We start from the raw sequence: 26647 nt of genomic DNA on the forward strand, positions 1-26647 counted from the left end.
GCAAAGAGATTCACAATGATAGCTGAGTTTTATATTCTTTTCTCAGAATATCGAAGATTTGAGCATCATTATCAATTTGATACACAACATGGAGCATATAAATTCTCAAGTATACACAATATATAAAACAAGTCTCAAGAGGTATAAAAAGGGCTTCGTGTATGTTTTCTGACCAGAATGGGACTAAATAAAAAATCAGTAATCTTTGGTAAATTCCTAAGACACAAAACTAAATTACAGTTCTCAATAATCTGTAGATATAATAAATGAAAGGCAAATTAGAAAATATTTTGAATTGACTGAAAATGAGACCGAATTTTATGCGATGCTGGTAAAGCAGTACTTAAGGGAAATTTACAGCCCTTAGCACCTATATGATAAAAAAAGGTTTCAAACCAGTGACCTCAGCTTCTAACTTAAGAAATGTAAAGCAGAAGACAAAACCAAAATAAATGAAAAAATAAAGATCAGAGCAGTTATCAACAAAATAGAAAACAAAAACTAAGAGAAAAATTATGAAATAAAAATTCTTTGAGAGAATCAGTAAAATTAGTAAACCTTTTACTAGACTAAGTTAAAGAGACTTAAATTGACACTATTAGAAAACAAAAAAACACAAATCTCTAAGTACTAAAAGAAGAGAAATACTAAAAATTCTCTGCCAATTTAAAAATTTAGCCAGATTGAAAAAAAAAGGCCAGAGCTTACCCAAGAATAAATAAGTATCCCTGAATAGCTCTGTATCTGATGAACTGAATTTGTAGCAAAAACATTCACCTATTAAAATTTCCAGGTCTAGATGACTTCAGTCATAAATCTTCCAAACATTAAAAGAATAAAGACCAATTCTGTACAAACTCTTTGAAAATGGAAAAGGAGAAGATACTTAACAATTCATTAAAACAAGGATAGTCTTATCCTAATACTAAAACCACATGGAGACAATACAAGAAAGCTACATACTAGTAACATTCTTGAACATAGATGCAAATAAAATCTGATAATAGGATACCATATATTGACTAAGCAGTGTTCATTCAAGGGAAAGCAAGATTGGTTTAACATCCAAGTCAGTCCATGTATTATATTCTATATTTTAATAAAAAGACAAATTCTATGATTATCTTAGTAGATATAGAAAAAATCTGAATAAATTCCATACTATTCCTAAATAAAACTTTAAACCAACAAGGAATAGAAAGGAGCTTCCTCACCCTCAAAAGGCATCTATGAAAACACTTAGGTTAACATCATGATCTTAAGATCGGGAACAAAAAATGGATTTCCTTTCTTACCATTTCTATTCAACACTGTATTGATAGTTTTAGCCAGTTCAGTTGAGAAGAAGAAAATCTAACCAGATAGGACAAGAAGAGGCAAAACTTTTCTGCTCAGAAGACATGATTATGTGGAAAAGCTACTAGAATCCATAGAAATGTTACTAAAGCTAGAAAGTTTAGCAAGGTTGCAAGATGTCAATGTACAAAATTCTTGTGTATGTCTATATAAGCAATAAAAATGGGAAACATTGTTTACCATTTACAATAGCATAAAGTATGTGAAATACTAAGGAATTAATCTAACAGTTTTTCTCCTCAAATTGATCTACAGTTTCAATACAATCCAAACTTAAAATTCTAGTAGAGTATATCAAGTAAAATTCTAAAGATAGGTAGTATGATTTTTTACTCTGAATTTAAAATAAGCACTGAAAAGTCTTGAAACAAATGGAGCAAAACTAAGAAAGTTAGTTTTTCTCCACTTAGGGGAACAGAGATGTAGCTCAATAGCAGAGTGGCCTGCTGGCCATGTATAAGGTGCTGGGTTTGATTTCTAGTATCATAAAAATAAATACTAGCATTTGTTTAAGCTGGCTACCAAATGACTATTTTGCTAAAAGACACAAAACTTTATTGAAATTAGAAAACCCCAAATACAAAATACACAGTACTGAAACTCTTAAGCAGCATATTTAAGAAAAGTTAATGTAAGATACTACAGCACTCCTCTTTTCAGAAGTGACCAGTTAAAAGTTTCAGAAGTGAGGAGACAATCTACTTACCGATAGCCTCAAAACACCAAAATTGGCAAAGTCGTAAATGAGCACCTGGTAGAACAATTCTTCACTGAAAATTTAGGAAAGAAAAAAAAAAAATGACTTTAAGAAAAAGCCGAACCCATACTTGAGACCCAACCAAATAAGGATAAATAGGAGAAGTAACCCCTGAAACACAAATGGGCCGAACAGAAGATTCTGCCTTGCTGTGGAACCTAATTAACAGTCTAAGATCTCTTATTCTTCTAGAGACCTGGAATTCCCAACATGTTTTCCAGACAAGGATATGGAGGGCCAGCTTCCAAAGACAGGTGTGAACAAAGTCTGGCTTGTCCCCACTTTGCTGCTGCTGTAAAAGGTTTTCAATAGCCTACAGTGAAACTTTCACCATTATTTTGTTTGCTTACCATTTCCCCACTTAAACCTGTAAATCACTTTTCCCCAGAGTTTAGAATGCTTACACAGATATGTTATCGTGGGGATAGGGTCCATGTTATGGATTAAAAACTGGTGGTCGATTTAAAACCAGCTGAATTAAATCAGCATGGTGCTGAGTGTAGATGTTCCACATGAGGAAAGCTGCCAGCATAAACAGAGATGTGGAGAAGAGTGAGGCATTGTGAGTTCTCCTAAGTGTTGATGTTTTGAGCCGTTGATTCTCCTGGAGGAGCTTGTCATGGCTAGCTTCTCCAGTGTGAATTCAACCACTGTCATCGGAGGAGCTCAGGACCTTGTTGGTGAGTGGCTGTGTTTCACTTTGGGGGAGCTCTGGTCCTTACATCAAGCATCACTTCCTGGCTCCAGAAGGGAAGAGGTGTGCCCCTTAATCTCCAGGAGAAACTTGTCATGTTGGCTTTCTGGCATGTACTTGACTGTTCTTATCGACAGAGGAGTTTGGGACCTCTGTGTTGCTGAGGATGGCTGTGGTGCTTTTCAGAGCAGCCCTGATTCTTATTTTGAGCATGACTTCTTGGCTCCAGTGTAGAACCTCAACCTACCAGCACAGCTCCTTCACCCTGCTGGCACAGACTTTCTAGCTTCCACCACTAACCTTTGGACCTTCCCAATGTGGACTGGTGAAATAGACTGGCATGAGTCCTTCTCATGCTCTAGACCTCCAGTTGGACTTGTGGGAGGCACTGTCAATGAGCTCTGGGTCTTCATCTGGATTCATGCAGGACATTGCTATGGGTTCTAGGCTTCTGGCTTCAAATTCTGAGTCTTTAATGTTATGGATAGATTTCCTGCACTTTCTGTGTTTAACTCTGGGTGACCATCATAAATAATATTATAAATTCTGTGTCCTGATTGTAATTGTTCTCCTTACAACCCTTGACTACAATATCCCATGTCTAAACAAGAAATACACTTATATATTACATAAACTTTAGATACAGAACTTGAAGATAGTTTTACATTACATAATAATTTTAAAAATCTTATGCATGAAACAAAGTTTCATGGTGTGAAATTTTCCACTGTAGCATTATGATGGTATTCAGAAACTTCCAGATTTTGGAGAACTTTGAATTTAAGATTAGGGATGCTCAACCTATAGCTACAATACTGAGAATGGCCTGGATTTGTATCTGTGAGGTGAAAACCTGAACGCAATGATTTAGAACCCTGGAAGTTATGCATTTAGATATTCTGGAAAAGAAAAGGCAACAATGGAACTCATAAAGAGGTACACCAAAAGGGTTTCCAGCCTCAGTAGAGGGGATTGTGAGTACCCAAAGAGGTATGTGAGGCAATGATAAGCTTTAGGTTTTGATCTAATGTGCCAAGTCCAAGTAATGTATAGCGGCTGCCACACTCACAAGGCCAAGAACTCTGAGGCCACAGCAGGACTTGGAGGGAAAGAGATACACAGTAGATAAGTGATGTCAAGTATATACAAGGTGGCAGAATCTGTATCTATTAATTATTTGAGAACATATTTGATATAGCTTCTGTACTAAATAGGAGCTGATCTACCACGGTTGCTGGAAACAACAGAAATATTACCACTTATGAATGAGGTATATGGTTTGGTAGGGTCGCCCTTTATGTACTAATCAGCCTTACTGGCTTGTCTGGTGGTTACAGTAAGCCTACGGTACACTCCCAAAACTAGGAGGTATCAGATTTTCTTGGCTCCCTCATACTACTTACTGCACAAAGCAGATAGGATTCTCTACCTTACCAAGGCTTCAACATCTGGACACAGCCAACATTTAACTGAGTTACTTAGGTTATTTTTTATTTTTACTTTTTTTATTTTAAAGAGAATAAAACAAAACAAAACAAAGCAGATCAGAACAATGCAAGCAACACAGGACTTCAAAACAACACAAGAAATCAACACTGGCTACCATAATGTCTCTTGTTTTCTTCAAAACAGTTGTCCATATCTTCACACACAGTGAATTCAGACAAAACAGAATAGTATAAAACTGATCAAAACAAAAGAGTGAAAGCATTATGGGCCTTCAAAACCAGACATAGGAAAATCAACAATGGCTGCCATAATGTCTCTTGTTATCCTCAAAAGAGTTGTTTATATCTTAGTTTATTTCTTAATCTTTAAAAAAAACCCAAAACAAAACAAAAAACAAAAAACCCCTACAAGTTTTAAGTAGTAAGAACCTAAGTTACAGTGGAGAAATCTGAGGAAAATAACTTCCTCATAGTTACGTAAGTGGAAAATGGTCAAGCTTGATTTTGAAATCTCATCTGTCTGATTCTCAAGCCTGTGCCCTTACAGCTACTTCCTGTTGCTTTCCCAGCTTCCTGTGCCCTGTACCTTTCTTCTAGCAGAGCAGTAGTGAACCTTAGAGTTTTCAATACATACAAACAGCTCACTGTGGCATGTGTGCCACAGGTTTGCCACCACTATTCTAGCTTAATGGGTTTTCTTTTCATGTACGCACTGATTTACCTGAGCTTGGTGGTGTTCAGAAGGTATAACTTGGTCTGATGCTGTGCCAAGGCCCACTGAGGATTCACACAGCCCACAAAGGAGTGGTTTTGGAACATCTCCCGGAGAGCTAGAAAGCAAAATCAAAACAGAAACTGGCTAAGTATTGGAACTCTGCCAACACTGCTTCATCCTCTAGTTCCAAGCACCAGCACTGCGCACCCGACAGCAAAGGTGCTAAGCTGAGTCTCCTACTGAAGACAAACCAAAGGCAGAACACATAACTGTTTAAAATGCGACAAAAAGTTCTAAAATATTACGGAATATACAAGATAAAAATTAACGATCCAACAGGAACCTAGAGAGCTCTGAAGCTATGTTTATTTAAAATTAGAGGAATCTCAGGAGCTATGAACTTTAGTCTTTGTAAGTTTTGTTTGTGTGCAAAAAGACAAATCCTAAAAATGGACTGAAATGGGGAGTCTAACAGAAGACACTGCCCCATGTGTAAAGTTAAGACCCCAAGGCTACACCTTGGGTGAAAAGAAAAACTGTATGATGCTCCATGCCCACTCTACCTCAAAATGCAAAAATGCCACCCCAAAGTTTGATGTTGCTAGATAGTACAGGAAAAAAACTTCCAACAGTGTGTAATCATGAACTGGTCCTAAACTGGTTTTCTCATGGTTTTGCAGGCAGTATTTATGCCAGATAGATTGCTTGCAAACCTTAAGTAGACATTTCAGTTTAAAATGATACCAGGGCTGGTCGTTTTTCCATATCCCTGTTGGAATCAAATACAAATTAATCCTGTAGAAATCCATCTTCAATCCAGATAAAGTATCAGAAACTAGGAGATCTGCAAAGCCTTGAGCTTAGAAATATCAATAAAGAATAAGTTAAATAAGTACGGTCATGTTCAAGAGGTGTTAAATCTATGAGTAAGCAGCAGGACACTTTGAAAAAAGATCAAGATTTTCAAAAGAACCATGTAAAAACTGTAAAAATGAATTTAGTAACTATAATTTAAAATCAAGATGGACAGAACTCATTAGGCAGTGCTGACAAGGCAACGAAATGGTAGGTGACTCTGAAGAAGTCATCTAAAACACAGAGAAGCAAAGAGAAAACTTTTAAAAAGAGCTTCTGGAAAGTAACAGGGAGGATAATACACATCTCTTAGGTTCCAGAAGGGATGGAGAAGAGAGGCTAATATTTGAAGACTTTGAAGACAAAATATTTGAGAATATACCAGAAGTGATGAAAAATGTCAAATCATAGTTCTGTAAGACACAACAGAACCTATACTTGGTACAGCAGGATATTAAGAAAAGATATCTTAAAATCACTCAGAAAACACAGATCATGCCCTAAGTACTAAATAAGATTGATGGCTACATTTTCAACTAAATAGGAGAAATCAGGAAAAAAAATAAAAATACCTTCAATGCTCTAAGGAAAAACAATTGCTGCTCTGAAATTCTAAATTCAACAATTTTCAAATAAGGGTGAGTTATAGTATAAAGGCAAACGCAATTGGCCACTGCTACAATCTAAATGTCTGTGTCTTTCCAAAATGTGTGCTGAAATCTTAATCCCCAAAGTGACAGTATTAATTGGGGAAGTGACTGGGTACATCTTCGCGACTGGGATTAGTGCCCTGATGTAGAAAAGAGATCCAGGAAGCCTGTTGCATTATGTAAGAGCACAGCTAGAAGATACTGAGAGGAAGTATGCCCTTACCATATAATGAATCTCTCAACAAGTCAATCTCAGACACCTCAGCCTCTGGAATTGTAAGAATTTCTATTGCTTAATGAGCCATCCAGTCTATGGTAATTTATTAAAGCAGTCTGAGTCACCAAAGACCCCACGAAAGGATTTGCTTTAGGCAGAGAACAACTGAGTACGTATGACTGATAAAAATAAACTGAGAACTATAATGCAGAATAGTTAGATGATCAAGTAGAAACTGAATCCAACACCATACCCAAACCAACTCCATATGGCTGAGAAACTCAAGTGTAAGCTTTTCAGAAGGCACTATAAGAGCGTATCTTTCCCTATATCACACATACCCATCCACCCCCACTTACAGCGTATCTTTAATTATCACAGACTTAGGAGAACTTCCTACGATTAAAATAAGAAGCCACATCGGCTGGCAAGTGCTTTACCACTGAGCTACACCCATGTCATTATTTTTAATGAAAGAAGTAAACATACCACCCACCCAAAAGGAAGTGAGGGTGGAAGAGGAAGTGGAGACATCGGGAAGAAAGGAGGCATGGCAAGGGGCCTGTGCACCATGTTCTTCTGTATCTGTTCTTTAATCCTGTGGGTACCACAAGTAAATTCTCATACTATTACATATGTAAGAAGAGGCTGATTTTCTTCATTTTTAGTGTAAGTGTTCCCCTCTGTTCCCACTGGAAATGGAATGTCTCTACAGGATGTTCTGTGTACATAGAAAATGATTATTTTAAAAGATGGAGAACATCAAATAATCTTGAATAATGAGGCGCTGGAGGAAAGAGCATTGTAATCCACTAAAAACTTCTGGGTCAGAGATTTTTCTGAGCAGATGTTCATGGCCTCCTCTGATGCACCCACAGCTAGTGGAGTACAGTCCTGCCAGCAGGGAAGGGTAGGGGTGGGGTGGGGTGAGGGGCAGATGAGCATCTAACTACCCAGCACAGGGCTCTTCTTCACTGGGCTTCCTCATGCCTCTTACTAGGACATAAAGTAACTGTATTTCATTCGTATCCTAATGTCCCCAGAGCCCTAGAAATCTGTACACACTCCTGTCAGAAGCAGAATGAGTCAGAATCCTTCAGTGTTTCAAAGCCAGATCATGCATCTGACTTCACAACAGAAGCCCTGGGTCTCCGCATGTTGCTCTCAGAAGAGTAAGTAAAGCCAAACTGAAGGAAGGACCCAGTCCTCTGGTTCCCTCATGACTATGTGCATGGTAGAAGCACTCTGGCTGGAGGGATCAGAATCACATGATATGCTTGTCCTGCATAGGCCAGTGATCTGATTTTGCACTTAAATACTGGGTGACATTTTCTATGTGAAGTCTATTGCCAGTGACAACCAAACGCGTGTGTACACACACACACACACACACACACACACACACACACACACGGTTTTGTTGGCCTCAAACTCCTAGACTTGAGAGATCCTTCTATCTCGGCCTCCTGACTACAGGTGTTATACCACAGTGCCTGGCTCTGGGTCACTTTTGGATGGTTTGGATGGTTCAGATAATCTATCTCTTCGCATTCCATTTCCTCATCTAAACAGAAGAAAACAGCACGTACTCTCTCTCTCTCACAAGACTAAGAGAAAGAAATGAGACAACATGTAATCATTTTAGTTTTAGCAAGGCCCTAAACCCGATAGCGCTTGGTATATATATGTGTGAATGTGTGTGTGTAGAAAACTACTGTGAAGGGGACTGCTAAAAAGCCAAGGAATAAAAACAAAAAACAAAAACAACAAAACCCCAAGGAATAGCTCACTTTTCTTATATTATTTAAATTTAAAAGTGCTTCCAATACTCCCAATTTGAAACTTAATACTGGAGAAAGAGAGCTAATATAACAAGTCTTTATGGAAATAATCAGAAGCCAACTGGTATCTATTTCTTAAACTGGCAAAAACTCAGTCACAGAAGTTTTTACCCTGCTCAAATGTAAAGAGAAACCCTTTATATGTCTTTTTCCTAGAGTGATAAGAGAAGACAATGAACAAGGAAAGACAGAATGAGGCTTTTCCAGCAAGTGGAGACTGAGACAGAAATAACACTTACGAGGCCACTGAGTCAGAGCAGCTGTTTCAAAAGTTAAGGATTAGTGAGGAAGGTATTGTTCCCTCACTACTCCTTCTGCTCCCTTTTCATAATGAATCCAGACAATTGTATTTTAAGACACAGTTTATAATTTATTGTTGAAATCTATTTCAATCAAGAAATGCAGGTTGGATGTGACTGCATATGAGTATATCCTCAGCACCTGGGAGGCTGAGGAAGAAAGAGGGCCATAAGTTGGAGGCCAGCCTGCAGTACAAAGAAAGACCCTGTCTCAAAAGGATAAAAAAATTTTTAAAAAGAAGGAAGGAAGGAAGAAAAATAGGTATGTTATAACAGATATAACTGGGAGGTCATAGCTAAATCATGTAGACTCAGTGCAGAACTGTCATCAAGTAGCCCAAAAAGTTATTTTGTCTTAGGATAAAAATCATCTACATTCTATATTCTGATTCTATATTCTGTAACTAGTGTTTTATTTATATTTGATCTTTAATGGTCTTCCAGAATAAAATTAATCTCATTTTATAGATGAGGAAAAACTGAAGCACAGAAAAGTTCAGTCACAAGAGTAAGATCATACAGTAGAAGTGGTGGTGGCAGGAACGGGAAAGCCTGTGAACTTTCAGCAGCAAAGCAGCCCATTCAGTCCACAGGTGAAGAGTGCTGATCATTAAAATGCTAAAACAAACTGGAAATCACTGACATGGCTGCCTTACTCTGACTCCAATAAGAATGCCAATTAATTCTAATTAAAACAAAATGTTTCCTCCCTTCTCTTCTTCTTGCAATTGTTTTAAGCTGCTGATACTATGGGAAGAGAGGCTGGCCTAGCACACTGTGGTGGTCGCCCTGAGAACATGAACGCTTTCTGCAGCTCCAAAACCTTTAACGCCAGTAGTTCAGGCCCTCAGAGCTTTAGGCACACCTTAGCACTTACGTACTCTCATGTCCCCGCTCACTGATTTCTTCCTGGAGACTCAGGACACTTGTAAGGTTAATGATCCTTCTCCGAGGGATACAGGCTGCTGTCATTTCCTTCTGGGAACCACTTTCTATCATTTCCACATCAGAATCTTCCCGATGTCTCTTTCTGCAATGAAGGAAAGAAACCAGCAGATTATTATCCTCCCTTTTAATTTTTTACCTCAGCCAAGTTTGGTGGCAGTTCCTACACAGCTACAGCTCACACTGGTAGCAGGCCAGGAGGGTATCTATCCTCCAGCATGCTGCTTATCTGACTAACCTCAGATTCCAGCAGCTGGCCACATGGCTGTGCATAACCAAGTTGTGGAGTCTGATTTGGCCCATAGAGTTGCAGGGCCTTAAGCAAGTGAACTGATTTTCATCCCCGCTTCCTTCTTCCCTCCATTCTTTCATCTGCCAATCGATCAGCTCTCTGAGGTACCAACTACGTACAGTGATAAAAAAGCTGCCTGCCCTCATGATGCTTATTTTGTAATGGAAGGGTGAAAAAAGAAACAGGAGAGGGGCTGGTACCGATAAAAACGAAAAAAAAAAAAGACAAAAAAAAAAAATTAAAAAGAAACAGGAGAAAAAAGGATAGTTTTTAGTAGTGATTGGTGTTAAGATAATAAAATAATTAATAGATGATAGGGCCGGGGATATAGCTCAGTGCCTGCCTGGCAACTGTGAAGCCATGAATTTGATTGCCAGTTTAAAAAAAAAAAAAGATGGGGCAGTGAGAGGAGAAAGTGATCATAAATGGACAAAGAAGACCTCTGGCAAGGGTGACCCTTGAATCCTGAGTTACAGAAAGCCAGAGCCTTCCAAAGGTGGAGGAACAGCAAGGGCAACCAGAGGGTAAGTTCAGATCAGCCATAAGAGCCACAGGACTGGAGCGCCGTGAAGAGGGAGCAAATTCCCAGTCCAGAGGGAAGGCAGGCCCAGGGACGTACATTACCTCTAATGCTGAAGGGGAGGCTACTGGAAGGTTCCAGCAGGAGTGAGGTGAGCTGACCTCTGCTTTAAAAAAAGTTCTTCAAAGCCAGGTATGGTGATGCACACCTATAATCCCAACATTTGGGAGCTGAGGCAGGAGGATCACTGTGAGTTTAAGACCGCCCTAGGCCACAGTATGAGCTCAAGGCCAGCCTGTACTACATACAAAGACCTTGTTAAAAAAAAAAAAAAAAAAAAAAATCTGTCTATCTATCTTAGACTGTGGTGTGGTTAAAAAAAAAAAAAAAAATCACTTTATTCCCCAAGGGATAAACAAATGAAATGCTTCTTTTCCAAGTTTTTAAGAGCCTTCAATGAGATATGGTATATATCTGACATACAACAGTTGCTCAAAAAAACACCAACACATTTTATTATTCTCTGGGAAAAACTCTTAGAATCTGTCTTGCTAGGATGACTCAAACATGAGCCAGTTGAAGAAAACCATCCAAGTTCCAATGGCCACTTAGTGCAAGTACTTCTGGTGATCAGTCACTAAGCACACACATACCCTTACGCAAATAATTTCACCTTGAGCTCCAAGTTCGCAGGTGTACACATTAAATCAGAACCAGCAAGTTAATGTCCTTAGAGAACCCGCAGAGCTTCCGCTGGAAATGTTCAAAACTAAGTGAGTCTTCACTCTCATCAGTGCTGCTCGCTGCTCCTTTTCTTTCATCACTAGCTCAATTCGAGGGGCTTTATTCACTAGATTCACAAAGTACGCTTCTTTTGAAAGGGGTGATAACAGCTTTGGGAGAATGAAAGATCTATTTTAAGCTTCTCCCGCTAGCCACTTGTAGGATTGAGATTTTCTCAAATGTTTCACTAAAAACAAAGGATACATCTTCAGCTGTTTTTCTGATGTATTTTAAACTAATATTTAGAACCTAAGACATTGAAGGTTATTTCAGAGGATGCTGTGGTGGTAGCTTTCAAGCCATGGTCAAAAGCAGACAGTGGACAGGGCCACAGCACTATCCCAGTGGAGGCAGAAGGTAAGTCAAGCAACAGAAGATGCAAGCGGTTCATGAAAAGCCAGTGAGGAGAGTTTTAACTCCAGCATAAGGAAGGAAAGCTGCACCCTCCCCAAAAGGGCATACCTGGGATTGCCTGGGCTGGAAGCAGGTGCTCTCTTTTCTGTAGTTTCAAAAGCACCCTTGTTTGTATCTCCTTCCACGTTCTGACTCTTGGTGGCTGCCACCTCAGGGGCTGGGATTTGAAGCATCTCCTCATCCTGCTGCCCAGCACTGCAACTAGAACCATGTACCTTAGCCCCTGGGTCATGGGCCTGGGGCTGACTGGGCAGGGCCTTGCTCATGGGCTGCAGAAAGGCATCAAGCTTCTGATCTCGAGAATCTGTACGAACCATCTGGTAAGCATAGACCTTGTCACCGTTTCCAGAAGCAGATGAGGAGGTCATACCTGGTGTAGATTTAACTACCTCCCCAGAGGAACTAGCAAGTCCTGGTAGCAAAGTCTGTATCAAAAAGACAATGGCAAGACTCAGAATGTGAAGGATAGAAGTCCAGGGCCCAAAATGGAGCTGTACTAGACAAAGAACTGTACATAATCATCATTACAGAATTATTATGGAAGCAATTTAGACCAAAATTTGAAGGAACAGCAAATAAAAGCTTTGTAAGTATTAAATTCACTAAGCAAAGTCCTAATCTTAAAAAGTTTAAAATGTAAATGTCCAAGTAAAGTCTCCATACTTTTGTCTATTTCTTTTGCTATGAGGGGGTTTTATTTTTCTATTATAGTAAAATACATGTAACATAAATGTTACCATTTTAGCTAATTTAAAGCTAGAGTTCAATGGCATTTAGTATATTCAATTATGCCCATTATATTTCTTCAGAACTTTTTCATTCTCCAAAAGTTAAGCTCGGTATTTATCGAATAATAACCTCCAATTTTCTTTCTACCCATCCTGGACAACTACCATTCTGCTGTCTACATTTTAAATATACATGTTCAAACTCTGTCAACTGGAGTAATCACCCAAAAGCAGTAATGACCCCAGATTCCAGACTGTAGCCATCAGTCCCCCCCGGAGCAATTTGGAGAACCAGCCAACCCAGAGCACGGGATAGAAAAGTAAATCCTATCAGAAGCACAGGAATTATAAAAAAAATAGTACAATTGGCTTGAAAGATGAAGGTGCCAATGGAAATGAGCTTCCAATGGACAAGGATGGACACGTGAGCACTGTGTTAGTCACCTTTTTTCACTGTGACAAAATCTCTGAGATAAATACTTTAAAGAAGAAAGAGGTTTATTTTGGCTCACAGTTTCGAGCTTGGAGTCCATATGTGTTTGGTTTCATTGCTGTGCGCTTAGCCAAGGCAGAATGGTATAACAAAAGGCCACAGTAGAATAGAGCTGCTTACTTCACAGTGACAGGAATTGGAGAGAAAGAGAGGAACTAAGCCTCTATCAGTCCACTCCCTTCAACAATGGTCCACTTCCTGTGTCCATCGCCTCCCAGAATATTATCTGGTCATGATCTTATCAGTGGATAGTTAGGAGTTCTTCATGATTCAATCCTTTCCCAAAAGCCAGCCAGCAACTAAGCCTTCAACACAAGGAGCTTTTTGGGAAACATTATGAATCCCAACCACATCAAACAACAATATGAAAAATAATCAGAAGGAATAAAGTAGTCTGCTTTGTTAATAGGTTAAAAAAAAAATACTGAGAAACAGAAAAAGGGAGGAGAGAAAAGTAGGGAGAGGGAAAAATCAATAAATACTTTGTAAATTGCTAGGACATCAACTCAGACCTTTGAAAACTGGCAAATAAAAAAGAAAAAAATTCAGCATTTGTCTATTGGGAACTATATATCACAATAAACAGCTCTAACACATGAAATAGAGTTCTATACAGAAGAATGATCATCAATACAGAAAAAAATGCGAAAGCTATAAATTTGCAATCTACTGAAAACTGATTCAGTTACTGGTAATGACTGGTAAAACCATTAGCTTAGATGTTGATGGGCAACTTAATGATGGAATCAGCATGTTGCCAGTGATGAATCACATCCCAAAATGACGTAACAGGTCATTATGCACTTCCCGCTGGAATGTGATAGGAAGAAAAGAGCATCACCTATCAAGAATCCTTGCCAAGGGTTTTTTTCCTACTCCCTACCCTCAGGCTACAACTTCCAAACTTCACAGGGATGTGAAAGACACTGCCTGGGGCAAAAAAAAAAAAAATTAACTCCCCAGTTTTCCTAACCCAAGAAAATCCATTAAACTCTGAAGACCACAGTGATGGAAGTGAAATCTTACTTTAAGCTTTCTCTTAGGAGGTGGCATACTGTTATAGTTTGGATCTGAAATGCTCATGTGTTGAAGACTTGGTCTCCAAAGCAGCAGTGTTGAGAGGTCAGGCCTTTGGAAAGTGACTGGGTCATGAGGGATCTCAACTCACTAATGGATTTATTGATTGATGGATTTATAAAATTGATGGATTTTCTTTGGTTCCCAGCCATGAAGTTCTGCATTACTGCACAGAGATGGAGCCAAGTGACCAAAGACAGAAAACTCTGAAACTGTCAGTCAAAACAGACCTTTCCTGTTTTTAAATTGTTTCTCTTAAGTATTTTGTCATAGTGACAGAAAGCTAACAGAAAAAGTCAAGAGGGGATGCTAAACATACTTTCTTTTGGAATAGTTCATAATTGAAATATAAGAGTGGAGGGATAAGGACCATGTATATACGAAAGGGTGTTCTGACCCAAACACTCTGTCTTATGGGCCTAGGATTATTATTCCTACTGCACGTTCTGCTGTAGACACAGGGTTTTACCACTCACCACCCCCCATCTGCTTCTTCAGTCCCACTTCACAGATCTGCAGCAGCAGCCTCACTGAGTGATTTTGTGTGCCTTCCTTACTACTCGAAAAAAGGAAAGAGAGTCATTTTCTTTTTCTTCACTGGGTTTTTTCAATTTTTCTTTATTTGGTTCTTTTTTTTTTTTTTTCTTTTTTACTTTAAGTCTATTAATTTCCTCTTATAGTTTAATACAACCTGGTACTTCACTTTTCTCTCCTCCTTTTCATCTTCCACTATTTTTCAAATTTTACTTCAGTCTCACATTCCTTACCCCCTCTATCCTTACAGTATAACTACTAAACTTTACTAATCTGTAGTTAACTATGTTATTACTGCTGAATTCTATTGTTAGCAGAGGTACAGTTGTTGTGTTTAGTTTATATTCACTGTATGTCAATATTTGGTTGTCTTAAGATGAACAGTGCTAAGTCCTGGACTAAATACTTTTGGTCTACTGTCCACCTATTTGTAACTGTCCTTAAATATGGGGTGATAAGTTCCAAATTTATGGAGGGAGACTCAGAGACCAGGTGAGTGTAGGGATAGGGCTGGTTTACTCAGGTCTGTCTGACACGGAAGCCTCTGCTCTTCTCCTGGGGCCTGGACCTTACACTCTTCCCTGTGTGTAGGTGGGATGGGTCTCCTCCTGGACATTCCTATTAAAATGAAGGCATTAAAAATGCTGCCATTCTGTATTCAGATAGCTTGTTTTCCTAAGAAGCAAGCAAGGTCCCAGATGGAGGGAGTAAGGAAGATGACTCAGGCCTTATGCAGAGTCCAGGACAATGATACTTTCACAATTAGGCTCAAAGAAGTAAATGTTGCTGAAAAAACTATCAAAATAATATTTACAAAGAAAGCTGTAAAGCACAAGGCAAGACTCTGGACTCTCACCTCTAACAAGCCATATTTCAAAGTGGCAAAGGTACCACAGAGCCAACTGGGAGATACGCCCTACCTGAGTGAAGTACATCCTGGAAGAGTTGGCACCCAAGAGCTTGCTCTCAATGTGCTGCTGCACCCGCTCCAAGATGCTCTCCTCATGTAGAAAGTGAACCTCATGTTTTGTAGGGTGCACATTGACATCCACATTCTGAGGGCTGATTTCTAAACTGGCAGGGAAAAAAAGAGCGAGAGAGCACAATTACCTGAGGTTATGGAGGATGGGTGTGGGGGGATCCACAACATGGTATATGTTGTGGCCAAGATGATTTCTGGAGTCCAAGTGGCAGTGGTCAAAACCTTAAGCTTGAGTCTTAGTGGCTGTTCAAATGCTGACTCTGACACCTAAGAACCTTAGTTTTTAAGTTATATCATCTTTCTTTGCTTATTTCCTCATTTGTAAGGTGAGCATAACAGCATTAGCTATCTCATAGGCTTATGGTGGGGATTAAATTCATAAAAATAAATTTGCATGTACCTGCCACATTTATTTTATGATGCTATTAATAACATTCTTGAACTAGTGGAATTTCTTATATGTGAACTCAGGCAACTTACTTAACTTCTTTGGATGTTTTCTCATCTGTGAAAACAAGATAAACATTAATCTGCCCCTTACTTACTTTTTAGTATTATGAGGATCAAAATAAGAACAGATGGAAGTGAACTTTCTATTATTAAGATGTAATAAATAGTTGAGACTGTATCAATTATTAATTTATGCCCTCCACCCAAATCTATTCTTCATTGCTTATTCTGCTTATGAAGTTTTGTAATGTGAAGTTTCTTCAGTACAGCGTGATGGAAGGACAACAGAGGAAGAAGAGGATTTTGTGTCAATCTTGGGTACACAGGATCCTTTCTGGTGGGCAGTTCTCCACAGAAACCCCTCAGAGCAGTACCTGGGAATTAACTTATTGACTTCTCCTCCATGCAGTGACCTACAGCTACATCCTCTTCAACAACATTCATTTCAGCCCAGAAGGGGCTGGGGGAGGGGACAGAGGGACTTTATCTTAGCCATAGGGGTAATGGCTGTTCCCTATACTTGTATACCCTATCATTTACCATCCAAATCTCCTTTTACTCTAATCCCATTGGTAGTTCTTTCATTAATTTTTTTTTCAAATCTTATGTGGTTTGTGTCTTCTATTTAGACCCTGAAAATATGGAGATGAAACAAGGTGTTAACTCGATCTAGTAAAGGAATGCACGTGGGAGTTAACAAATCTCCATTTAAACTAAAATCTTCTTTTAACTATATTTTACTCCTCTCCTGCAAGTGCTAATTTGATTGTTAAATTATTTAAGTGAACCCTCGTCAATCAAAAATAGTTACGCTATGTAAAGAATCTCCATAAAGCAAAAGTTTCACTCATCAAAGGGAAACTGTAGCTGTTTCAGTTCTCAGACAGACCCAGTAGAAGGACTGCTCAGAGCTTCCTGTGCACGTGTCTACTCCGTGTACAAGTTGTCCATCCCTTCCTGCAAGGGTTAGACACATTATTCACTTCCTTGTCACCAACACAGCAAAGGCTCCTTTTGAGGTTCTGCTAAGTTAGTGAATAAATGACAAAACAACTGCTTTTTACCTGTCAACAGGAACAGAACATCCCTTTGGTAATATATGATTCACTAATTTTGGTACTCAGCTACTAGCAAGCCCTTCTTTTTCAGAGGAGATCAAGGCAGAATTTCCATTCTTTTAAGACTTGGGTAAGGAGACTGATGCTACATTACCTGAGGTATAGGAACGGGTGTGTGTTTTTGGGCAAATATGCTGCATACACCATTTCTATGGCTTTTCTCAATGAGGTTGATTCTACCAGACGATCTAAAACATGAAAAGAAAGTAAACAGATAAAAACTGTCCTTAGGGGTGAGGTCATAAGTACGACCTTATGAAGCCACTAAATTGCTGCAAGAAGAGTGCCTCCAGAGTGATGCACATAGCAGACGCTCATAAACAAAGGTCCCTTTAAGTATTACCACTTTCTAGCATCTCACTATGGTGTTCAAAGTGCCCCTTTCATCAAGTAGCAGAAAAGACAAAAGGGTAATAAATTCTGCCTCTCTTAGCTTTCCCCTCCCTCAGGCTACACTGCAGTCTCAGATTTTTCATTTGGTAAAGACATGTCAGTTATTTATCACACGAGCCAAGTGCTGGGAGACTCTATGCTGCCAAACTCAAATGGTAACCACTGCTACAGAGATGTGTGTGCTAAATGGTGCGATGAGAGCACAGATAACTCTGCTCAGAGAGTTCCACCAGTGGGGTATTCACGCTGGGCCAGAAGAGGGAGAGTGAGTTTTCCTTAAATTTCAGGCAGTGCAAGGGACTGAATGTGTATTTAAGGAAATTTAGCATCCGATTCAGGTTTGAAAGGGTAGGAAACAATAAAGACTGGGAGAAGTAAGACTAAAAGCAGAGGAAGATTTATTTTCAGAAAACAGTTCTCTTTTGGCTCTAGACAGATTTTAGATGACTGGCTGATCATCTGTTGTCTCCTGTACAATTGTTAACCAAGGATGTATCACATCCTTGTACTTTCAACATTGAGAGTGGCTGTGATCTTACTGATGAGGAGACTATCATTCTCAGTGCTCACTACTTTCACAGCCCCTTCAGTAATATATGTGTACTTGTAACATGTGCAAACCACACAGGCCTGAAGCCCGTGTGGGCACTGACAAAAGGACAGAGCCACTCTGCTGAGACCTCTGAGCTTGAGCAGGATAAAGGAATATTCCTTGTCTCTGCAACCCAGGTTGCAGTGAGTAGGTAGCTAATGGGCAGGTATGCATAACAATCTGGCCTCTCTTCGTGACTAGAAACTTGACACTGTGAACAGATAAGCCAATGTTAATACAAAGGCTGGTATAAGCAGCCCCCACAAAAACAGCTACAGGATAGTCAGATGGCATTAAACTGATTTTTCACTTGCCTACTTTGTTCCCAAAATTTGTTGTAAAGCTATTATTCTTCCTGGTTAGGAAAAACTAATGTAAAACATTTTCTGAGCAGTCTATGTAACAAGTTTTGCTATGTATGTATCAGGTTGAAGCCCTTCTAATATAGCAGGAAAAAAACTCTGCTAATATAAAGGATTTCACAGAATCTCTCTATAAGATGATTCTCTCTTCATTCTTCCTGTATTGTTTTGAGTAAATGCTACAAAATATGCATAACTAAATATTTATGACTGATTAACTGCTAAAACTGGGAAAGGGAAACAAATCAAAAGTTATTATGACATCCTTTAAAACAAGAAAGATAAAGATACTGTGAGATTAAAAAAAAATAAGCATGAAAACTGAAGATATGGAGAGATACATCTTACTTCTGTATGGTAAATGGAAAATTAAGGCAAATTTTATGTAGAATTATTTGTTGCTACTCTCACTATCAAAACCCTACACATATATAATTAAGTTCTAAAGACAAATGCAAAATAAAATGCACTTAGTAAGATCAGACAAATGGTATGTCAGCAGGGAGATATGTACTGGAAACAAATATGAGAAAAATATAAACTCATTTAATTAACTGCCTCCCTGAAACTGTTCTTCAGGTCATAAATTTCATTCTCTATAAAGAAAAATCTTAGCTAGGTATGGTGGTGCATGCCTACAATTCCAGCATTCTGGGCAAGCTGAGGCAGAAGGATGACAAGTTTGAGGCCAGCCTAGGCAATTTAGTAATTTATAAGCCCCTGTGCAAAATAAAAATTATTCAAAAAGAGCTGGAGCTGTGGGGATGTATTTCACTGTAGACCCTGAATTAAATTCAAATTTAGTTTAAAAAAAAAAAAGTGAAGGGGAAGGAAAGGCAAATTTTAAGGATGTTGGCATTCAATTTTTCCTTGAATGACAATGTCTTTACCCAAAGGCCATTCTCTCTGTTTTGCTGTGCTAGGAAAGCTCTGCTTAAAAAGTACTTAAGTCTCTTCATTCCAGCAGATAAGAAAGGTGCACTGGTTCACAGGACAAAGATTAGAGATTCTGCCTAATCAAACTACACTTCGGCATGAAATTCCAGGGTTCCTTAAAATTCTCTGTGATTACACTCCCGTTTAGTTCTTTTTCACTTACGGTTGATGAAGAGTAAGAAAATGCACTTCTTCACCGAGTAGTTTGCATTAGATATGTAGCCATTCATTTTGAAAGCCAGGGTTTTATCCTCACATCCAACTTCTATCAATTCTCTAGTTAAAAAGACAGTAACCGTGAACCTTTCTGAGACTTAGAAAACTCAAACATTGCAAAACATTAGAAAATGCAGGGTTCTTTCCCATAAACTTTATCAAATGAAGACCTCAGAGACTTGGCTGAGTTCCTCTAGACCGGCCCATCTATCTATCCAACTGTCTATCCACCCAGCAATTTACCCATGTACCCACCAGTCAGTGTTTTCAAGTACTCACGCTCTGCACCAGGCACTACTGCACTGCTGGAATATGACGAGCTCTGGGACTTTATTTTGCGGAAAATTTTATGTATCTTAGTGCCTACCTCCCAAACACGTGATTTCAAGAAAAACTCACCTCGGCTGAATTCCTTACTATAATGAATAGCACCAAAAGGGGGTTGTCCAGAATGTTTATTGGGGAGAGGAAGGTAAAAAACTGGTCAGACAAATCATACTTATTTCAGACTGATGGCTTTCTCAAGGGCTGGTTCCTCTGCCTAGAGAGCTCTACTTCTAACCAACTGATAAGCAGTGATTTCCTATTTATCCTTCATATCTCAAGAATTATTTCTTCAGTGCTGGGGATATAGCTCAGTGGCACAGCACCTGCCTGGCAAGCATGAGGTTGTGAATATAATCCCCAGTAACCAAAAAAAACAAAAAAGAAAAAAAATTATTTCTTCAAAAAGACTTCTCTGATGATCCCTCTCTCTTACTCGAGAGAGGTAATGGCGAACCTTTTAAAATTTTCAGTAGTACAAACAGACCACTGGAGCACACAAGACCACAGATTTGCCACCAATACTCTAGTGATCCTCCCATCAGGCCCAATAGTTTTCCTTTGAAGCTGTAAGCACAATTGCTAATGAATAGTAAATCATCTCATTTGACTTTCCAACTAGAGAATCCTCTGAGGACAAGAATGATTCTGTTTTACTTACACAAAACCTGGCAAACAGCTGCACTCACTAAGGGCTGGCTGGACGGATGGTGGGAGCTTTATCTGCAGTAATGTGACCTCTGAGGGTCTGGATAGACAGTATAGCTTGCAGTGTTCCACAAACACAGTAAGCCAATAAATCCCTGAAATGTCTCAAGAAGTCAGTGTTCTGGAAACCTGGTTTAGAAAATGTTGCTTTCAGGGATTCCTAATCTCTGAGAGTCTAGGAATTTTCCTAGTTTTGAATCGTAGAAATTTGGTCAAGCCCTTAAATGTTACACTACAGAATATAATTCTTCCTTCATTCTGGAAATACAGCTTTAAAAAATTCATTTATTTACACTTAATGAGAGACAGTAATTAAAAGTAAATTGGTTGTTCCCTAGTTGGGAACTTGGTTTGGCTCAATAATGAATAATTTGTTCTTTGAACTAAAAATCTGGTATTGCGATGACAACTGCTTTCAAAGATTTTTGTGGTAAACAAAGTTAGGGGCTGCGTCATACTCTATTCATCTGTGTATGCACAGTACCTCATTCGTCCTTGGCATATGGAGGGTCTCAGTATTCTTCCCTTCACATTATGACACAGTCAACTTTGGGCTCTGTTTAAGTCCTGATGTGCAGCTGGGAATCGGATAGAAGTGATGGTGTTTACAGGCAGAAGGGAGCACCAAGAGGAATCTATGTACTGATAAGTTTCTCTTTTAGGCTTTCCATGATAATGAAGCCTTGGTGACACTTGCAAATCTAATCTTTGAGGGCCAAAAATAATTTGCCTTTATATCTCTGACTTCTAGCACAAAGCCTGGAATATGACAGGCAATTAGTAAAGCTGAATGATAAATGAAATCCTAAAGTGATGACAGTGGAAGTAAGAGGAAAAGTAGAAGTTTTGGAAGATGATAGAATTTTATGTTATAAATATTTTGAAGACACACACCTAGAGAAAATATGCTTATTTACAACCATAGCGTCTAACAGACAACATGTACCCAGAAATGTTGATTGCATGAATTAATGACTTCATGAAAATGAGTCTGCATGTTTGATTAAAACTTTTAAAGCCGGTGCTATCCTGACAGATTCCACAATACAGCAGTTAGATATTAACAGGATAATGAATGCAAACTATTGTTTATATGTAGGATATCAACATACCGACTAACAGCATTTCCAAAGATGGAGCGAATATTGTCTACAACTGTGGCACCGGATAATGTTCTGATGTCAGCAACCGTCTCACCTTGCTGGTAAAAGAAGATATAGTGACTTTCTGCTTACAGTTGTGACAGTGAAATTATTAAAAATCTCCTTTCTTTTCCAATTCCAAACCATCCCCTAAAAACCAAGAACTTACTTTCTTAACTGAGAAACTAATGCCTGAGTTATGTACTGAATACCTAGAAAGAAAAACAAAATGAATGATAAGCAAAGACTACCAAAATGACAAGAGATGGCAGAGCCTCCTTTTAGTTAAGTAAACTGGTAGGGCTAAGCAATGTAAGCAGAGCTATGTATAAACAAAAATATCTTAGTACACACTATCTTATCCTCTGGAAAATAAACTAGTAGAGACTATTTACAGAGATAGCAAAGCTAAATGTGACTCAAACAATTGTAATGGGTTACTGACTGGACTCAAGAAATCTCAGCATGATCTCTTTTCCTGAAGTTTTATTTTCAGTATTCCAAAAGGGGTGGGCTGCTGCTAGGACATCTTGACATTGTAACAAACGTGCCCATTTTGTTCTCTTTCAGAGACCTCAAGGCCAGGTTCTTCTTTGCCTTTAAGTCTTGTGCCAATATCTTACAATTACTACTGCTCTATGGTCCCCAATAAATGAAAGATTATGCCCAACAAAAGCATTAATGAAGTAAGAGTATTTTATTTTACCATACCTAGAACCAAAACAGGACTCCTCTACAAGGAGTGATCAAAATAAATGGTAAATGTTTAAATTTTTAAAAATTAGAGTAAAAGACAATTGCCATGGATAAAAAGCAACATGTCTTTTATCATAATACATTTTTAAGTATTTAAACATTCATTTTGTATTTTGTATTTTGTAATCACATCTCAATTTCAGGAGCTGACACTGGTTTATACATTTACAGGGAAAAATAAAAGAAATTTGATGGAGAAGTATGTGTCATTTTATTATGAGCAAATGTTTGAGTCATTTTAGATTTCTGAAGAAATAAAAAAAGTTAACATATTTCTACTATATCTCAAGGACATATGAGTTTAGACAGCCCATGATGGAGTCGATTGTAGTAGCGAATTAAGTCAACCATGGGTAGAACACTGTTTTCATCTGCCTTGAATTCCCTATCTTTTTTGTATTAACAGGCTGTAAGCTTCCTCTGGGAAACTACTTTAATCCCATTCCACCTGATGCATTCCAGGTAAAACTGCCAATCAAGAAGTCTTCACTTGTTAGGCAAGGGCACAGGATCATATGACATAAACTATGCAAAGTAGATGTACCCTCCAGGCAACATTCAAAAGCAGGGTCACGAAAAGAATGCAAATAACTGGAGCTAGGCAACAGTGTTAAATTGCTGAGATCACCCTGGTTTTTATCCTATTAAAGGAGCAACTGTCTATACTTCCTTTCACTTGCAAACTCCTGACCTTGTAATCAATTTCAACTCAAAGAGCTAAGATCATTTTGTTTTGGTTGTGCCAAAGAATGCTCACTGACACAAAGACCAGCTGCTGTTTCTGGAAGAGACAATAAAAAGCTCAGAAGCAACGATTAGACCCTGACTAGAATAATATATAGGCTAGTTCTGCTGTTTGCCATTTGCGTCGGCAACTGTTCTTAACTTATAAGCACCAGAACACATTACTTTGATGACAAATCACAGAAAAGCACTGCCAGATTTTGAACTGTACCTGCCAACAACTTCCAAAATTTTCCCATACTCTTCACTTGGATTTTTTAAAGCTTTTCTTCTTGTGGTTATGTTATAAAAAAGGTCCTCCACCTGAACAGAAGATTAATTTTCTTGTAAATTCATATAACTGCACAGAAAGAAAGACTCAAGTTGTCCACGAAAAGCTGGGACATAAAATAGTAAATTTAAAGATATTTTACCAACAGCACAAGTCTAAGCACTGACTAAGGAAAAGGGAAAGGGCTGGGGCAACACTGGAAAAGGAATTAAAGGATATTTTTCCTGCCTCACACACAGATTCATTAGCTTCTCAAATATGTACCAGGCATTACCTCTATGTCAGGCTCTTTGTTTTGTGCTGAAAATATACAAATTTCATTTTATCATTTTTTTATGAGTACCAAAGCAAGTTTATTTAAGAGGGCCTGAGCAATAGCACAGGTGTCACTACAGAGGAGGAGGCCCTTCAAGACTACTGCCCAATAGTGGCTGTGAACTGCTGTTTATACAGTAGTTTGCAAGGCCTGTGTCACTGAGGGACAGTGCTCAAAGCTTGCTATCAATGCTGTGCAAGTAAACAAGGGCCTTACATGCCATCCTCCAGATCTTAGCCACTCCAAGGACACCACTCCCCGCTTCAAAAAGGTAACAGTAATATCCGGAGTGTGGGCGAGACACAGGGGCACCATGCTATCTGTGAAGACAAACTTTAAAGCTGAGTCTTGTTCAGAAGAGCACATAATTTAGTGAGGTGTGTATGAATTTATAAACAATTATGAGTACACATGGTATTCAAAGATATTTTTCAAATTAAGGAAATCATAAAATTTCTGAGATTATTTGGAGTTCCTTGAAGTGACACTGTGGTCACCCTGGTAAGGCTCCTGGTAAGGCATGGCAAAGCACATATTCATTTCTGCCTCCTGCATGCTTCATTGCACGCAGGAACTAGAAAGGTTACACTGGCCTTAAGGAGATGTGCTCTAGATGGGATTAAGGGTGGAGGGGCAGGAGGTATAATATGACAGTGGGGTACACAGGATCACGACAGAGGGACTGAAATGCTATAGAAATGAGAGCATATTGGACTTCTTCCCAACTAATGAAACTGTCAAATGATCCACAAAGTACACTTTGAGGCAGGTATTCTTTGTTGATTTGATAGAGGGGAAAATGTAGGGTCAGAGATATTAAGTGATCTGCCCCCAGACACACGAACATCGACTGAGCAGGTACAGACTCCAACCTGTGTCTTCTGCAGTTGGCCTGAATGTTCTACTCTGGCCCTGATTCCTGCCATCCTGATAAATAATCTCCCAGGCCCTTACAAAAGATAAGGGACAGGCTATCACACTACAAAACCCTTTGTTTCGTTTTGCTTTACTTATAGGATGACATCCTTGGGCTTCTATTAACTAAAAAGAATTAATTTTATTATTACTTCAAAACTTCACAGCCAATTTTATTTTTTATTTCAATCTTTATACAAAGCTCTTTTCTACCAATTCACATTCCTATGTACCATCCTTACCGTGATTTGGGTCCCCTGATTGCCTGCACATGGCTTAGGAGGAGCTTTCAGCTTTCCATCTGAGTAACTTGCTCTGATCAGAAAGTACATGAGATTATTAACATCTAATAGAAATAGAGATATTTATTCAAAGGGTAAACAAAGAATATTATTATATTAATAGATTAAACATAGCCATGCTGTACACTGTCTTAATTACCATTTTATTTTCCTTTCCATAATCATTTTAACTGAATTGTTAAAAAGATCTTGTACCAAATCTTATTTTTTAGTTGCTGAGTTCTGAGCTATTACACAACAGTTGTACAACTGCCCAAGATAACATGAAAATACATTATGCAATCATTTATTGAAAAGCTACCAGGTACTAGGCTTTTGATAGCCCTGGTAGTAAATATTTTAAAAAAGGGCCTAAGATCTACAAGGCGATAAGAGTTTTACCACAATAATGGAATAATGTACTAAGTGATCTAGGGAAGGAACCATTCAATGTGGGGTGGAAATGAAGTTAGGCAAAAATATTGCAGAAGAGAGAATAATTAATTTGGGCATTAAGCAGCTATAGTTTCAGCTGGAGATAGCAGGAAAGACCATCTAAGAAAGGAAAAACATACCCACATAACCACAAAAGCTTTCAACTATATGGTAGCTGGGAATGTGTGGAGAATAGGTTGGAGGGTGGCATGAGGGCACTGGTTCCCAATATGAAAACCCTGCATTTCATCCTGTCGTAGGAGAAGCCACTAGGGCTCCCAGGTGGGGCATAACACAACCCTTGAAGAAACAGACCTTGGAAGAAATCAATTCACAAGTCTTCCTGATGAGATGACTGCAGTCCTATTAGTCCATCTATTCCCATGGCTCCCCTAGCACTTTTGCCACAGGCTCTAAAATGCTCCGCCCCCACTTCCATTACTTTACACATCTGCCTATGAAGACTAGGAAACAGGCATAAGCAGTTGATTTATAAAAAATCTGTAAGTTTAAAATTTTCCAGGGAGTGGGGAAAGTATCCCTACCTGTCTTCTGCTGGTAAATAGCCACTACTAACAAGAACAAAAATGTAATTTTGATTTTCTGAACCCCATGTTTGTTCTGTTCCAAGGGCATTCATCAGCCTCTGAAAATAGTGTTGGCCAGCAGCCATTCATGGAAGGTAAGCCAGCCCAGGTATGTACTTGGGAGCTGGTAGCTGGGAGCTAACAAAGGAACTATGAACCTTCGGCATTCCAGCTATAGCCCAGTAATCAGCCCAAAGTGATGTACTTCTGAAGGGCAGAGGGGCAGAAATAATACCACCAGCTATCACTTACTTAATATATGTATGTGGGAGACACCTTGCTGAGCACTTGTTAAGTTGCATTTTTTAAAGTATCTGTGTACTTAATAATTATCCCTGATTTTCAATTTCTCCATAGTGAGGGAAAAAAGTTATTTAAAATCTCAGACCAAAGAAAATTAATACTAGGGAGATAATACGATATTTACAAATGTGAGTTTGATTTATGAAAGGGAAATAAATTGCTCAAAAAGAAAGAACAACTGGGACAAGGGTAAAGAGA

General features: G+C 38.7%; 1 protein-coding gene across 4 annotated transcripts in view; it reads right to left on the minus strand.

Moving 5' to 3' along the window:
• The window catches only part of Mlh1 (mutL homolog 1), a 61789-nt gene that overhangs the window by 19765 nt on the left and 15377 nt on the right, over positions 1 to 26647 (minus strand). For 3 of the 4 annotated variants that reach the window (XM_063260337.1, XM_003473471.5, XM_013156290.3), the window contains exons 5-15: positions 25086 to 25158; positions 23553 to 23644; positions 22011 to 22053; positions 21812 to 21900; positions 19615 to 19727; positions 17263 to 17356; positions 15539 to 15692; positions 11835 to 12211; positions 9714 to 9862; positions 4977 to 5085; positions 2063 to 2126 (exon numbers count right to left, since the gene is read on the minus strand). In XM_063260337.1, the coding sequence (XP_063116407.1) occupies positions 2063 to 2126; positions 4977 to 5085; positions 9714 to 9862; positions 11835 to 12211; positions 15539 to 15692; positions 17263 to 17356; positions 19615 to 19727; positions 21812 to 21900; positions 22011 to 22053; positions 23553 to 23644; positions 25086 to 25158 (1357 nt within the window). Of the gene's footprint in view, positions 1 to 2062; positions 2127 to 4976; positions 5086 to 9713; positions 9863 to 11834; positions 12212 to 15538; positions 15693 to 17262; positions 17357 to 19614; positions 19728 to 21183; positions 21206 to 21811; positions 21901 to 22010; positions 22054 to 23552; positions 23645 to 25085; positions 25159 to 26647 lie in introns of those variants that run through there. The other variant, XM_063260339.1, reaches the window with a different exon arrangement.

The sequence above is a fragment of the Cavia porcellus genome, unplaced genomic scaffold (genome assembly GCF_034190915.1).
Source record: "Cavia porcellus strain 051 isolate PalLab524CR breed Dunkin Hartley unplaced genomic scaffold, mCavPor4.1 scaffold_13, whole genome shotgun sequence".
NCBI classification, from domain to species: Eukaryota; Metazoa; Chordata; class Mammalia; order Rodentia; family Caviidae; genus Cavia; species Cavia porcellus.